General features: G+C 36.2%; 1 protein-coding gene and 1 long non-coding RNA gene across 4 annotated transcripts in view; one reads left to right on the top strand and one right to left on the bottom strand.

Annotated features, from left to right (window-relative positions):
- The first annotated feature begins 7,572 nt into the window (after window positions 1–7,572).
- opn7c (opsin 7, group member c) lies at window positions 7,573–15,543 on the top strand. Of its 2 annotated transcripts, XM_043246518.1 has the most exons (7): window positions 7,573–8,173; window positions 10,610–10,697; window positions 11,380–11,542; window positions 11,875–12,002; window positions 12,982–13,120; window positions 13,209–13,404; window positions 14,732–15,543. In XM_043246518.1, the coding sequence occupies exons 2-7, from the start codon at window positions 10,610–10,612 to the stop codon at window positions 15,233–15,235; spliced, it is 1,218 nt and encodes a 405-aa protein (XP_043102453.1). In that variant the 5' UTR covers window positions 7,573–8,173; the 3' UTR covers window positions 15,236–15,543. The 2 variants fall into 2 exon arrangements, with proteins under 2 accessions (XP_043102453.1, XP_043102452.1); XM_043246517.1 differs by lacking the exon at window positions 7,573–8,173 and having other exon boundaries at window positions 9,095–10,697.
- LOC122350247 overlaps window positions 11,380–15,647 on the bottom strand; it is a 22,683-nt gene continuing 18,415 nt past the window's right edge. Inside the window, exons 4-5 of one of the 2 annotated variants that reach the window (XR_006251582.1) lie at window positions 11,683–11,797; window positions 11,380–11,572 (exon numbers count right to left, since the gene is read on the bottom strand). This is a non-coding gene — a long non-coding RNA (uncharacterized LOC122350247). The remainder of the gene's footprint in view (window positions 11,573–11,682; window positions 11,798–15,647) is intronic. The other variant, XR_006251583.1, reaches the window with a different exon arrangement.

Raw genomic sequence — 15,647 nt, 5'->3', positions numbered from 1 at the left:
CCGTCCAAGGATCATTTGGACCCCACATGTATGTTTAAGCTGAAGTACTAAAACTGAAATAAAGAGTTAAATAGACATAATTTACTAAAATATGAATTGATGAATGAAAATGAAAACTTAAACTGAAAATCTAAAAGTTAAATCAAAATCTAAATAAATACTATAATACAAGTAAATCTTAACACAGAGCTGATCTGATCTCATACGTTACAAGGCTGTGACTAAATTACCTAACAGCATTTTTTATACATTCATTTTAAATAAATACCTAATTGTAATATTGGTCATAACATAATTCGAGATGAGGACCCCAAAATGTATGTAAACCCCAAACACACACTAAGTCAGTGATATTTTCTAAACCCAACCCCAGCAGAAACCTTCATTTATATTTTCATTACATCATTATTTAGCATGTCCATAAAGCCATTTTCCTTATGAAGACCACTGGCTGCCGCCCAACTCCCACACACCCACACACACTGAATACTAAGCAGGACCTTTCCGCAAACTCAATATGTCACATTTCTAGGAAAGGAAGGTTGTGACCCTCTAACGGCGCTCTTTAATTTTTATTGCATTATGAAGGAGCTCTGTCTCCTGTCTCGGCTTGCCTCCAGTGCCACATTTACCCAGCACACCTAAGCATGACAAATCAACACCTGCTGAAAACACTTAGTTAGGAGACAAAAATGCATGTTGTGCATTTCAATGCGAGAGAAGGACTCGAGGAGAAAAGAAAAAGAAAGACAACGGGAAAGGCAGAGATCAATGTCACTGAAAATTGCTGTCATACTGAATACGCACTCACATGCAAACGCAAACACACTATCTGTCCTCTCCAATTCTGTCAGTCCCAGATTACGTGGCATCTTTTCATCTTTCATTCTGCATTCATCACGCTCCTCATCTGTTGTCCTTATCACTCTTGTTAGCTGCCGCCAATCTGCTGCTCTTTGCTCCATCTATTTGAACCATTTCTGTCAAAAAACTCTGCGGTACTCCACAGAGAAAAAAAATGTTACAATCTGAGTGAACAGCCACTTTAATGTCTTGTTATATCCAGCATGAAATCGAATCTTCGTCCCTGATAACATGTGATGTGCGCATCAGAGAGGTGCTGTGGTCTTGTGTCATTTTTTTCCCCAAGGCCTTTTGATGCCACTAGACCAGACCCTTTCCCAATTAAAGCCTCTGGTCTGCTGCCATACTAATTCACAGTCAGTGTTCACAGAATGTGATCCTCAATTACAGACACTGTGGACATAACCTCTGGAATTTAAACTGATGAACAGCAAAAAGCACGGTTCCAGCGTGATGAAAGCAAAATCAAGAGACTGTATCACTAAATTAAATTGATATATGAAACATTTGATAAATGAACAAACAAACTGCTACTTTATAGCAGCATGTGTCTGCTACAAGATGACTAAAATTAAGTAAACATTGTCTCTGACTGTCATGTCTCCTATCTGGACTTTTTTATAGTTTACAAAATGGCCTGTTTTGTTCCTGTTTGCTTTTTCTGGTTTTCTAGTTCTTTTAGTTCCCCTTATTTCTTTTTCGTGATGATTCAGACCTGTGTCTAGTTAGTCTTGTTATCCCCTATGTATTTAAGCACTTGTCTGTCTCTGTGTTTATTGCAGGGTTTTGTCCCGTCTAGGCTGGTATGTTAGTGTGTTTCGTTGTTTTATTTATTAGCTCCCGGCATTTCCTAGTATAATTTAGTTTATCAGTTCTTTAATGTCTTAAATCAACCTTATTTGTATTTGGATCCAGCTTAACGTCTTTGAGTTCGACCAGCTGAGACTTGTGTGAAAAATGTAATTTTTTAAAAATTGGTCATTAAACAGCCATTACCTTCTGTTTATTCATCATGGCAAAAACTATAATTGATGAATGCACAAATAAATCCACACAAAACAAGTGATCGCCAATATGTAGTAGGTTTTCTAGGGCTCATGAATGTGAATATGTTATAATTATAAAAATAATTATTATGGATGTAATTATTCACAACCACCCACGCATTTTTCAGAAATTTTGTTTTAATAATACAGTTTAGTGCAAAAAAATATGGGTAATTTTCACTTTAAATATTTCAGTATATCCTAATATTAAATGGGATTCAAAATATGCATATAGCTGGAACTATTTATGTGCATCATATTTCTATTTTGCCATATTTTATTCTCTTTTTATTCTTTATAGTTTGTCATTTGCCTTTTCTCGGTTTACTCTGCACTGCACGTTTTATTGTACTTCACTTTTCATTTTTAATTTTGCACTAATATATTGTTGTCTTTATTTTACATTACATCAGTATATTTATAATATAATTACATCTAATATGCACATAGTAAGAAAATATGCAGTCAGTGCAAGAAATCATACTAAAATTGATTAAAAACGAGAGTGACTGCGGAACAGTGAGATAAATGTATAGGAAAACGGGAAAGAAAATATAAAAAGACATACATAGAAGTTCTTTTATTAAAAGTCATACAAAAGATGCAGAGATGACAGTGAGCATTAATGAAGAGCTCACACACACACACACACACACACACACATCTTGTTCTAGTGATTTTATGGTTCATTTATTATTCTCTATCTGTTTATTGCATCAATGAGGCTTTGGAAGGAACCTAAAATGCACAATGATGTTTTTGATCTCAGGTTCGTTAGAGGGTTTTCTGAACATGTATTTCATCATATTTTAGATGATGCAACTAGATGCAGATGATACAGACTTATTTTTCACAAATATTTCACCTGTTTGGGGGTTTGCGTTTCATATCTTCAATAATAATACTAGTCCCAATTAACTTTATGGATGTATAAGCAGGAATTATTACAATAAAATGTATGACGGGAAAAACGTTTCTTGCATGGTCAATGAATTAAATAACTGAGAAAGAGTGATAGAAAGAGAGAGATCAGGAAAAACAGGTGATTTCATTTTTTTTAACTCACTGATTTCTTTAAAAACCGTCAAAGCATTACTCAACAAAACCATGTCATCAGAAAAACCCAACAGTCCAAAGCACTTGGAACATTCTGCATTTGTTCTTTTGAGACAGTTGTGGTGATAACAGCAGGCAATCAAGACCAGTTCTCTGTAAAAAAAACACATCAGACAGCAGAGGTTTCTACTTCCATTCAGCAGAGAAACTCTTGTCAATAAAAACCATCTTGACACTTTTAGAGAACAAATTATTCAGGGACACAAAGAAAAATCATTTCAAGCCATAAAATGCAACAGAAGTTCTGCCAAAGTATCTGGTCAAAACATCAAAGCATTTTGAGTTTTTAGAACTTTGCAAATGTTCCTAAATGTTCCTGAGGTGTAGCTTTTGAATTATGGGAAACAATTCAAAATAAATGTATACAATTTTAACATGGACAAGAAAAGAGGACTTGTGCACTATAATTCAATACATTTTCACATATTACATATATGTTTAAACATTATATATTAACTAAACAGGTAAACCAGAGACATTCAAAAGGTATGAGAAGGTCTAATCTCATCTTCTGGCTTTTCACGGTTCATTTTAGGAAACGGTTCCAGATCAGTTCTCATTCTAAACTGCACATGTAGGTCTTGTTTCAGAATTCCATTCCATTATGTAAGCATGTGGATCTGAAAATCTCTTGGATGTAGCCAGCACAGGTTCCAGATGAAGTTAATAGATGAGATAGATGGCATCAGAGTACTTGAGAAATGTGGACAACATTTTTTTTTTCTGTGTAAACAACATCCATCTTGTCTCTGTGGCAAAATGGCCGTGGTGACCAGCTGGCCTAACAAGTTGCCAAAAGCACATTTTTCATTTATTCATTTATACTACTTTTTTCTGTTTTTCAGTTGAGGAAATTGCTGTTCTGTTCTTTCAGGTGCAGATGATGGACCACCATACTGTATCTTAAACCCTACATTCAATTTCCTCTAAATGTTCCTCCAACAGCTGCAGTGGAATGTATGTATGTATGTATGTCACAGCCCCCTGTGTGTGACATAAGTAAGAATAGTGTTGTATAGTGTCACGTTCTCTGGACTTTGTTATTGTTATATATCGCGTGACATATAGCTTCTACATGAGGTGGTTGACAATGAAAACAAATCATGCTGTTTCCTTTCTTCAAAAAACAAAAGACAATTTTCAGGATGACTTAATCAATCTAGCCTCAGAATTGCAGGCAAAATCACACTTGAAACACATATTTTTCTTATATTGCTTTAGCAATTTTGTAATTATTTTTGTAATTATTTGTGATTTTGTAATTATCAGGGAGAACACTGGCTAACATTTACAAACTAAAAGAAGCTCTCTCTCTCTCTCTCTCTCTCTCTCTCTCTCTCTCTCTCTCTCTCTCTCTTTCTTTATATATATACACAGTCAAACCAAAGGAATTTCGAACATTTAGAAAATGGTAAAAACATTGAAAAGAACTTTGTATCAGAACAAATTCATCTTGATAATGTGAGATACCTTTAATAAAAACGTGGTCAGGTCAAAGTCAAATTCTGTTTTGATCCTGAATTTTACTGGGTATCATATATCACAGTTCAGTTTATTTTGCTATCCTCGCTTACATGTACAAACTAGTGTCCCGCTCTAGTAAAAAAGAACAAATCTAAAATGATAATATCTGAATAATTTTTGGTATATGATATTTCATATGTAAAATAACATACCTGAGTCTATATATTTGCATAGGATCATGTATGTCTGTGTGCAGATGCACAAACTTTGCTCTTTCACCCTGAAGCTTTGCCATATCATTTCATCTTTCAGCCCTCCCTCCCTCAATCCATCTGCCCAGCCTTGCTTCCCCCTGTTATTCACAGCTTCATGCAGTCATTCTGGTTACCCTGGAGTTACAGTAGGCTACCTTATTTTCACCTACTGAGTTTGAGAAGAAATTTAAACACTGCAATAGCAGGAAACCAGGAACATGCACACACACATATAGTCTGCAAAAGCAACACATTGCTTTTACATGATCTAGCTAAAATATTACATCACTGGTTTGGTGTTGCTTTTTTTTCAGCAGTTCCAAAAGCAAAAACATTTGGTAATTTACATTTAAGCTCTGTTAAAAAAAACAGCTGGTAGGTATGTTTTGAAGCTGGGATGCCGGTTTCAGCTGGTTTGAACTGGTCATGTCCTGGATCCTAAACTGACCCTAGCAACATGAAACAGCAAAAGACGCAATATTACTTTGTGTATTTGTGTTCTGCCAAGAAACTGAGAAAGCTCTTTCTGAATGATTCATTGACTCACTCTGGGCAGTGATTTGGTTTAAACAAATCGGTGAAGTAAATGACTCAATATACTCAAACATTAATTTGTTACCACGTCCTGGTCTATAAATGTAACCTGCAGAATGAGTTGTTGAATACTCTGGAAATTCCTTTTCTCTTGTCTGCCTGGAAACATGCAAACAGTCACCTGCTGTAAAAACAGAAGCGCTCTTGGGAAAGCCAATCGTATTAGAGAATCAGAGGTACCTGTTGAATAATGTTCAAGGGGTCATATGATGTTGCTAAAAAAAATATTTGGTATAATGCAATGTGTTTGTGAGGTTTAAAAATAATAATTTTCCACGTATTGTACATTATTGTTATTCCTATATACCTCCCCTTCTTTTTTACAAAGCTCCTCGTTCTGAGATTTGCTGCATCCAGTGGGGACATAATTACTGATTATAATGACTTGTGTTGCATCGTGCCTCGTAATTATTACCATGTCTGCATTTGCAATTGGAGAAATGACAAACAACAAGCATTACTCTACACTGCTCAAAACTCATGTTCGAACAGTTTAGCGGCAAATCCTTTAAATATGAAAACAGAAGCGCCAGACTACCTTTGCCTCTGCCCCATTTTATAGCCTCTGTGCACAGCCAGCATAAGCTGCTAAATGCGCTGGACACACACAACTGTTCTAGAAACAGTGTTATAAATTCAACTTAACAACTGATTTTGGAAGCACAAACAAAGTAGTTTAATTATTGCTATGAAACACAAGCTGCTTTTCAACTGTTTGGCCGAACGTTTCAAAGAACTGTCAGGTATGTTGCCTGGCTGATCATTCTGATCATCCTCCATAACGCTGTGGTTATTTACACCTCATATCGTATGTAAGCATTTGTGTTAGCATGGCAACGACTGACGTATTTAGGTTGCATTCCAAAGGGATTCGTTATCAGCAGTAGAAAACAAAACCATGACTGTACCTGCTGGCGCGGATCGGCTCGGAATGGAGCGGTTATGCAAAGAGAACTGTTCTGCTCAATGGTGGAAAAACAGCTACAGCGACTACAGAACATGGCGCCCACAACAACAATAAAGCCACACAGTCATGTAGAGATGTGAGGTTGCGTTTAAACAAGCTGCTTTAGGGGGGTGTGGACAAGTCATAACTTTTATAAAGAATATATCTATGTCTTTGCAACTTCAATAATCTTATCTATGCGCTAACAGTTCTTTGTAACACTCCAAAGAGAAAGGGAAACCTGAAATCGCATCATATGATCCCTTTAAATATCTTACCGATCTTTGCTTGTTAGACCCGTGGATGTCATAAGGGATTATTCTGCTTGTTTTAGACTGTTTACCTCACTGTAACTCTTTAATAGTGTTTTGATCAAATTAGTGGAATGATCTGAAACTGGTGACAGGGATTAAATATTCAAATAAATAGGCCTACACATAGGTTTTGAGAGGGTTTCTTCAGATATCCTTGGGTGAGCCAAATCTAATCCTGAAAGTTTTGCTCATCTGTATGCATGTTTATGAAGTTATGATATAATATGCATAATTTCCCGGTATAAAATCTCCCTATCTAAAGCACCTCATCGTAGGTGGCTGTTTCTTGCTGTAATCTCCACCGCAGTTCAGATTCTATTAAAAATGCATAGGATGCATTGAGAAGGATTGCTTTGAAGCATGTCTTGGATGTCGGATCAAAAGAACCCCGGAACACTTTTTGGATTGTCTTGATGAACAATGTTTTTTTCCAGAAGCTAATCGCATCATGGAAGATTTTCCAAGCAGCGGGGTGTTTGCCTGTCTGGTGGTTGAAATACTTAGTGAAATATGGTGAGCAAATAAAATTAGTTGTTGTATTTAGAGCGTATCCACTTTTTGAGCGTTTTTTTGGTTTTCACAACTGTCCGAAAATGTATACGATTTGTCAAACATAATTCAAGGAACTCAAAAGAGAAGTGACAAAATTTAACTTTACACTTTCTTTGTTTTCTTGTTGTTTAGGAGGAGGTTGATGCGGAAGATTTCTGGAAAGTTATGACATATTCGCCCGTGGCCTGAAGAAAATGTCATTGCAGATGTTATTCTTTAAAAACAAGAGAAAGGTTGGCACCGATAGCCTTGTGGGCAGCTCGACTTGTGTCCCGAGTTCGAATCCTTGTTTGAGGACCTTTCCCAATCCCTCCCCTTCTCTCTTTCACTTCACTTCACAAAAAAATAGTAAAAAAACCCCAAAAAAAACAAAAAACAAAAAATAAGAAACAGAAGTGCAGTTGGTGAATGACTGGATCAAAAGACATTATCATACATACCAACCGTTAATAGCATGAGAAGGAGGAAAAAACGAGAGGAAAATGTGTCTGTGAGGAAATGTGAGGAAAATTGGTGTATTTCAGTGAAGTATCAAAAAAATCAGACAGATAGAGACAAAGAGAGAAAGTGTCTAGCCATAAAATGGGAGTGGGGAGGAGGGTCAAAAACAAGGAGACAGGGAAAATACACAAGAAGAGCAGAGCGAGAGAGAGAGAGAAGGAGAGGGATGGAGAGAAAAAGCGAGAGGACCAGTAGCAGAGAGTGTGTGCTTTCTAAGCAGCATCCGACGTCAGTACTGTGGCTTTCTGACTCTGAGTCTGTTTGGATTATGTCAGTCCTTCACATGAAGAATCAGTTGTAGAGTTGCTTACTGTCAAAGTGGACTGACCGCCATCCGCCTGCTCATCCTCCTGCACTGACTGCCAGAGCACAGGCTCAATTTGAGGATATTATTTTTTATGTTTTTCAGTGTCTATCTGTCATGATCTGTCATTCATTCTGTTTGTGTGTGTGAGTTTTCCCATACTTTGGATTCTACCTGGACTCCATGTGGGTAGTCAAGACCACACTCTCCCCTGGAAGGTAAGTGATTGAGTGGAAATATTGCCTTACGGTGCTGGGCTCACTGTTATTCTGTGGCAAGTATTAAGGGGTGACTCTTACGTATGAGCTTTTTAAAAGGAATATTTGATGGTTTTGTGATAAATGCGTTTTTGAATCCATTTTATTTGCTGATTTGTTGAGAGAAAAAAATTATTATTATATATATTTATTATGCCTTTTCTGTACATTACAGTGAGGCTTAATTTGAGTTATTCTGTCAATTAAACTGTTTTTTTGTTTTGTTTTGTTTTAATGCTGATGTTTTGATATTGGAAACTCATTTTTTATTTGATTTTAATTATTCTTTCACATAGTCATATATGTCATAAATAGTCCATAAGGAGGCTGCAAATCAGTCTACAACATAAGCTGGCATGTTGGTACCTTGCTGAAACATCATGTTATAAATACATTTAATATATATGATTACATATGGTCATATCATAAAAAATGTAATATCTTTCATATGAATATTTTTTATAAATAAAAAATAACCTTAATAACAATTATGCCTAATTATATTATAAACTAATTTAAAATACTGTTTCTAAAATAATACATAAAATAAAAAAAAATATTTGATTTATAGTATTCCAATCTATTGCAGCACATATTATCGGCTCCTTTATGATAATTTCTCCTAACTTGTTGATCACATTGCTACATAAATGTATTAATGTAATGTGAATTTAGACTAACAAGAGTAAATGTGTATTCCAGTGGCACATCATTATGGCTTATATATTCTCTCAGAAAAAAAGGTATAAATGCTGTCAGACTGACGGTACCTTTACAAAAGGATTGTACCATTTTGATATGTGCATCCTTCAGGGAAAAATACTTTTACTTACACAAATACAAGTGCAAATACAAGTACTTTTTTCCCTGAGAATGCAGAAGTGTGCTTTGTCTTTTTTTCGAAAAAACCTCATCATCACATTTGTGTGGTAGAGGTCAGTGTTGCAAAACTAAAAGCTTTGAAAGCGTAAGGATAAGAGGAAGCATTAATAATGATACACGTAGGGGAAAAGAAATTGATCAATAACACAAGCTACATATTTCATTTTTCATATATATATTCATATATATCTTTTTCATATATTCATTATTCACATATTTCATTATACTGTTGTTCTTATTAAGAGAAGTGGGTATTCAGGTTCATCATCTAAAAAAAAAAAATCTCTCTTGCTCTTTTCAATTCAAAAAAAGATAGAAATTGTCAGGAGAGGTTAAGTGAGGAGAGGTTGGGGCCATTGTAGGCATCTGACTTTGAGTTAATAAATGACATGGCAGAAGGGGATATGCATTTTTACAGAATTGGAATCTATGTGTTTAGGGTTTAAAAGCAGTTGGCAGAGTCAATTCAAAATGAGCTGTCTGCTTTAATACATCAAGGACCCTGGCCAGCGAGAAAGAAAATGTATAAGGTGAAAATGTTGAGACAAAAACGGTTGAAAGCAAAATCCAGCTGGGCTTTTAGTGTGGGGATAAATGAACCCAAACCGAAGTGGCCTGTTGTCTGGAGCTTTGCACCAGAGAAACAAATTGAAAACTGATTATGGAGAAAATGAGGAACACTATTGTCATTTTAGGTTTTATTTAAAACATGTTCTTCTCTCTCTTAAAAGGTTTTTCATTGGCATCTTACTGAAACACTGAACACTGATTTTTTTTATGTACTTCTTTTTTTTTCTTTTTTACAAACAATAAAAATAACAGCTACTATATTATAATTATATTAGCCACAACCAAACAATAACTTAGTTTTGTAATAGTATAAAGTAGTTTTACAAAACAATATAATTATCACGTGTCACACATAGTTGTATAAAATACACCTGCTAAAAGAAAAAAACCCACAATTGTTCATAAAGCCCAAATCAACAGGTTTAATTACCAGCCGGGTCTGTCTCACTGACCAAGCACAGTATGAATGAACACACAGCTGACTGGTCAAACTGTTCAACCAGAACCAAATAACTCACTGATTAATACTGGAAATTTGCCTGCTACACTGAAAGGTCTAAATTTAGCCAAATGTTAATGGATTGAAGTGTTCACAGATCTGTCAGAATTAGGGAGAAGTACGTCAAGACGAGACTAAGTGAGAGGAGGAAAGCACCTCATCAGATTCAGGTGTCACTTTTCAACTTTTCCAGGAAAAACATGAATTAGAATGCGAGACATCTCAGAGAAACCTTTAGATCCAAACACTTTAAGAAGTTTGTAACTCAGACCATTTTAAAGTTTGAGTAAAACGCTGAAAACAGTTTTGAAGGACTTTTGTGTTGCAAGCAAGCAAAAAGTCATACAAGTTCACAATCTAAAGCCAGTGCATCAGAGAACAGTCAAGAGATGCATGTGAAGTTCTGTTTGAGACTGTATCTGACAAGTTCTGTTTCTTCCCCACAGATGGGCAATGTGTCAAAAACCGCCCTGTTTGTATCCACAATCTCCAGACAGCATGACATCCTCATGGGATCGCTTTATTCAGTGTTTTGTGAGTCCACAACCGCCGTAACATTCTGCTGTCTTTTGCATCTTCAAATGTGCTTTATTCAGAGCAGGACAACACTCGACACCCCAATGATTTTGAATACCTTTATTCTTTATGAATACTTGAAATGGTTCATCTACTATTAACCTCCTTCTGTGGTCAAATTGTCCTGAGGATGATCAAATTTATATTCTAAAATGTATGGCACACAGATATAATTACTTTAGTCATGATTTTACATGTAAGTGATAAATACTTGGCCACCATTTTGAGGTGTAATTTTTGCTTCTTTTTACCTTGAGACCACTTGGTATGGATGTGTGTGATTGTTCTGGTCTGCTCACTATTATTGTTTCTTTAGAAGTGAGAACTTTAATTATGTCTCGGATGCGGTGGACAAATTGCATGGATTACGGAAGCTCATGGGGTGATCTAACTTCAGTCTGTTAAAAGAAATAAGGATAATTATTATTCTAGACTACTTGAGACACCATACCTAGCAGGGTTTGCTTAGCATTCCCAAGCTCTAGGATCAAATGATGTCTTCATGTGACAGGTTTCCCAGCTCTGGGATGGAGATGTCACACTGTCAAGGGCACATTTTAATACAGCTTTACAAATTCAGTAGATACTTTGATGAAAAGATGAATAGGTGGGAGTGGATAGATCTCTTTTTCTCATCCAGGTGTCTTGTCGCTCCTGGGAAATGGCATGCTGTTGTTTGTAGCCTACCGTAAGAGGTCATCTCTGAAGCCCGCAGAGTTTTTCGTCGTGAATTTGTCTGTGAGTGATCTAGGGATGACCCTGTCTCTGTTTCCTCTGGCCATCCCATCTGCTCTAGCACACAGGTGAGATCTCGCTTCAAACTGTTCGTCACTCTACAGTAATAGACCAAAAAAAGCAATAAAATGCAATTTAGTGTGGTCTAGGGTTATTATATATATATAGATAGATAGATAGATAGATTTATACAAAAAGATTTTGTCACCTTAATTAGTGTTAATGTAGATAACTAATAGCCTAGCTATAGCTTCACCACTCTCTCAATCTCCATACACATCCCTGATGCTGTTTGATGTATTTTTCAGTAAAGTCTCAAGGTTCTAAAGTAAAAATAAAGAAAAGGGGTGTTTCAGAGTTCAGCAAAAACAGTAAGATGATCTCTCTTTTTTCTCTGTAGGTGGTTGTTTGGGGAGGTAGTGTGTCTCTGCTATGCTGTGTGTGGGGTTTTGTTTGGCTTATGCAGCTTAACAAACCTGACTGCTTTGTCGTCAGTATGCTGTCTCAAAGTCTGCTTACCAAATTATGGTATGATGTTCTTAAGTCACCCTTTAAACAAGCTATTATTTTATAAACTGTTTATAAACTGTTACTGTTTGCTATCATTATGCATAACGACGAGTCTCTGTCTCTTAATGAAGTCCACCTGCCAAACAACATGAATAAACACTGTGATCTTGTTATTTTATATTTTTATTTTATATTTTTAGATTATATTTTGTTTTGTTCATTTACGTGAGAAACACTGAGGTAAAAGTCAGTAAAAACAAATATCTTTTTCTTTAATTTTATGTCTTAAATTAGACTTCACTTTAAACAAAATTGCAACTAAAATTACATATCCACTTCTAAATAACTCTATTTACTTGCCAAAGACCATTTTTACCTTGGTGATTGTTCATTTTGGTTTCTGCACCTAATTTCTATTAATAGGCCTTGTCATGGTAAATATGCATTTCTAAGTTTCTTCTAGATTCAAATATTAACAATGAATGTGAATTTTTTTGGTCTCAAGACTCATCTCATACAGTGGACTCAGGTCAGAGTGTTTTGGACTGCTAGTGCCGTATTCTGTCTAAAGATTCTGAAAACTGTCACATTCAGTTCACTGTGAAACAAAAAGCCCTTTGGCTTAAATATGCAAGAATCAGAGTTTAAAACAAATGGAAAGAGACACAAAAATAAAGAAAGATGAAAAATATGAGAGAGGACACATAGAACAAAACAGAACTTGTAGAGTAAATTAGATAAAATAGGAGAGACAGAGTAATGAAAAATGAACGAAAGAAAGAAGAAGCGCAGATAATGAGCACACATTTATGGGGTTGCTGGAGCTTGAAACGCCAGGTCATTTTTTCCTTCTGTCTCAGTGGGATATGAAATTAAAATAATTCCAACTGTTCAGACCTGTGTCAGGAGAATCATACAGGCAGACCAATTAGTAACCTCGACCAGTCACATCATTTTTTCGTAAAGAAATGTATTCATGCAGTCCTCGTTTCCACAGGTAACAAATTCTCATCCAGCCATGCTTGCGCGATGGTGGTTGGGGTTTGGTGTTACTCGTTGGTCTTTGCTGTGGGACCTTTGGCCCACTGGGGAGGTTTTGGACCAGAACCGTACGGAACCGCCTGTTGCATAAACTGGTATGACCACAAACATTTTAGCACCAATATGTGAAATGTAGGCAAACATATTCTGCAATCATGCTTTCTCCACATTCTGTGTTCGAAGGTACGCTCCATCCCATGATGCCCTTGCCATGTCTTACATCATCAGTCTCTTTATCTTTTGTTATGTTGTTCCCTGTACCATCATCATCCTCTCTTACACCTTCATCCTGCTCACAGTGAGGGGGTCTCGCCAAGCCGTTCAACAGCACATCTCACCACAAACCAAAGTGACCAACGCACATACTCTTATTGTCAAGGTAAGTACGCTTTATGGGTTCATAGTTGTTTTTTGTGTTTACAGTGACCTTTATATTACAAAAAAGTTGTTCGTTTTAATGCAAATCAACCCCTGGGACATAAAAGTGTACAAAAACACATGTGGCGTCCACACAATCACACTGTGTAAATATAGCCTACCGCATTTTATTGCCCTGTGGCGCAGACAGCATGGACGTGACGCTATTGCTGAGTATGTACTTAATTTCCCTCAAAACGTAATGCTGATTACCCATCCTCTGTCCTCTGGACAAGGGCTGGCTGTACCTTTGGCTGTCCCAGCCTTATTTTTCAAAACTGTGTCATGACGTCCTGGTGTACTGTACCCTTGTGTAACTGCACTGTTGAGTATGAAGCTACTGAATATTAATTACTGAGGCACACAAATGTCCCCTCTAAACATGTGTACATTAAACACATTCACAAACATTTGGTGATCTGGGTCATTAACATTATATGTGACCCTGGAACACAAATCCAGTCATATTTGTAGCAATAGCCAACAATCACCATCAGATTCCATATTTTCAAATAGTTGTTCTATTCTCTGCCAAATAGTGTCCTATCCTAACAAACCATACATCAGTGGAATGTTTTTTTTTTCATTTATTTATTCAGCTTTGAGATTATGTATGAATCTCAGTTTAAAAAAACTGACCCTAACAATTTATTTATATATTTTTTGTGGTCCAAGGTCACATATAAGCAGTAATGCTGAAAATAAAGGAAGCCTGTTGCATATTATGTTACTGCCGTTTTAAAGCTTTGGGAGAATATTTTCAGATCAGGTTTTTCAGAGAATGTTAAGAGAAACATAATAATTGTAATATTATACATAATGTTGACATTAAATTATTCACAGCAAAAAAGAGAATTTACTTTGTATTTTTATCTGGTTTTCTAATATCTTAAAAATAGGGGTACATTTACTTGAAAAGGAGAAGTCTAACTAATATTTTTTTTTTTGGAAAATTAAAACAAGAAAAAAAAGGGGGATAAGAAGAACAATTTTGTATTCTCGTTTGAATTATTATTTTTATTTTTTAAGTGTAAACTCAGTTCATCCCAGTAATTTTTCATAAAACAAGACTTAATATCTTAAGTCATTTTGCTTCAAGTAAACGTATCTTGTTTAAAGAACATTAAGATATTTTTACTATAAAAAATACAAGAACATTTTTAGCAGTGTCACTTTTGATCAATTTAATGCATTCTTCCTAAAATACTGTGTATATGTGTGAAAAGATGTGTTACAAAGGGTCGAAATATAATCGAATATAAAGTGCATGTGGCGTGTTTTCTTTTTAGCTCTCAGTGGCTGTGTGCATTGGCTTCCTTACGGCTTGGAGCCCGTATGCCATTGTTGCCATGTGGGCTGCGTTCAGCGCCAATGAGCAGGTCCCACCCACAGCCTTTGCGCTGGCAGCCATCCTGGCCAAATCTTCCACCATCTACAACCCTATGGTTTATCTTCTCTTCAAACCCAACTTTCGCAAGTCACTGAGTAAGGATACTCAAACCATCCGCCACAGGATTTGTTTGAGTCATAGTAAGGCCAGTCCCACATCAGGAGTAAAGGACCGGCAGGTGCAGAACTTTCAGCAGTGCTGCAATAATAAGGATGCCAGCACCTCCACCCCCTTTTCCAGTGGACAGGCAGAGAGTTATGGAGCATGTCATGTCTATGCAGAAGCAGAGCCACATCTTCAGCATGCAAGTCCCCAGAGAACTGCACGTATTCTGGAGGGCAACGTTCAGAGTGAAATTCCAGTGAGACAACTGACTGATAAAATGCAAAATGACCTCCTGTGAGAGATACTCAAAAAAAAAAGAAACAATGCATGAAATGTAAAAAAAGTGAGGATGATGTAGCTTAGATACCCAAACAAGGACAAAAAAATGAGAACTTCCTGAAGATTTCACCAATGTTTACTGAACCAAATCGAGAAAGCATATTTCCTTAAATCAAGGGTTGTCGGTTCACCACGCTTTTTTGGTTGTTTTCTAACATGCATTAAATGCATAATGTATTCTGTGTCAACCGCCTCCATTTGTTTGACTCAAAAGCAACAAAATATGGCATGTGAATCATTATTTGGTGAATAAAGATAAATAAACGATGTGGAGTAAAGTCCAATAAGATACCGATTTCGAAAAACAAGTTAAAATAAGTTCCACCTCCCCATCTGTCCCCAACTTTCAGTTTTGTACATGGTTTGCAGTG

This window comes from Puntigrus tetrazona, chromosome 8 (assembly GCF_018831695.1).
Source record: "Puntigrus tetrazona isolate hp1 chromosome 8, ASM1883169v1, whole genome shotgun sequence".
NCBI lineage: Eukaryota > Metazoa > Chordata > Actinopteri > Cypriniformes > Cyprinidae > Puntigrus > Puntigrus tetrazona.
This window is presented reverse-complemented; position numbering and strand designations above follow the sequence as displayed.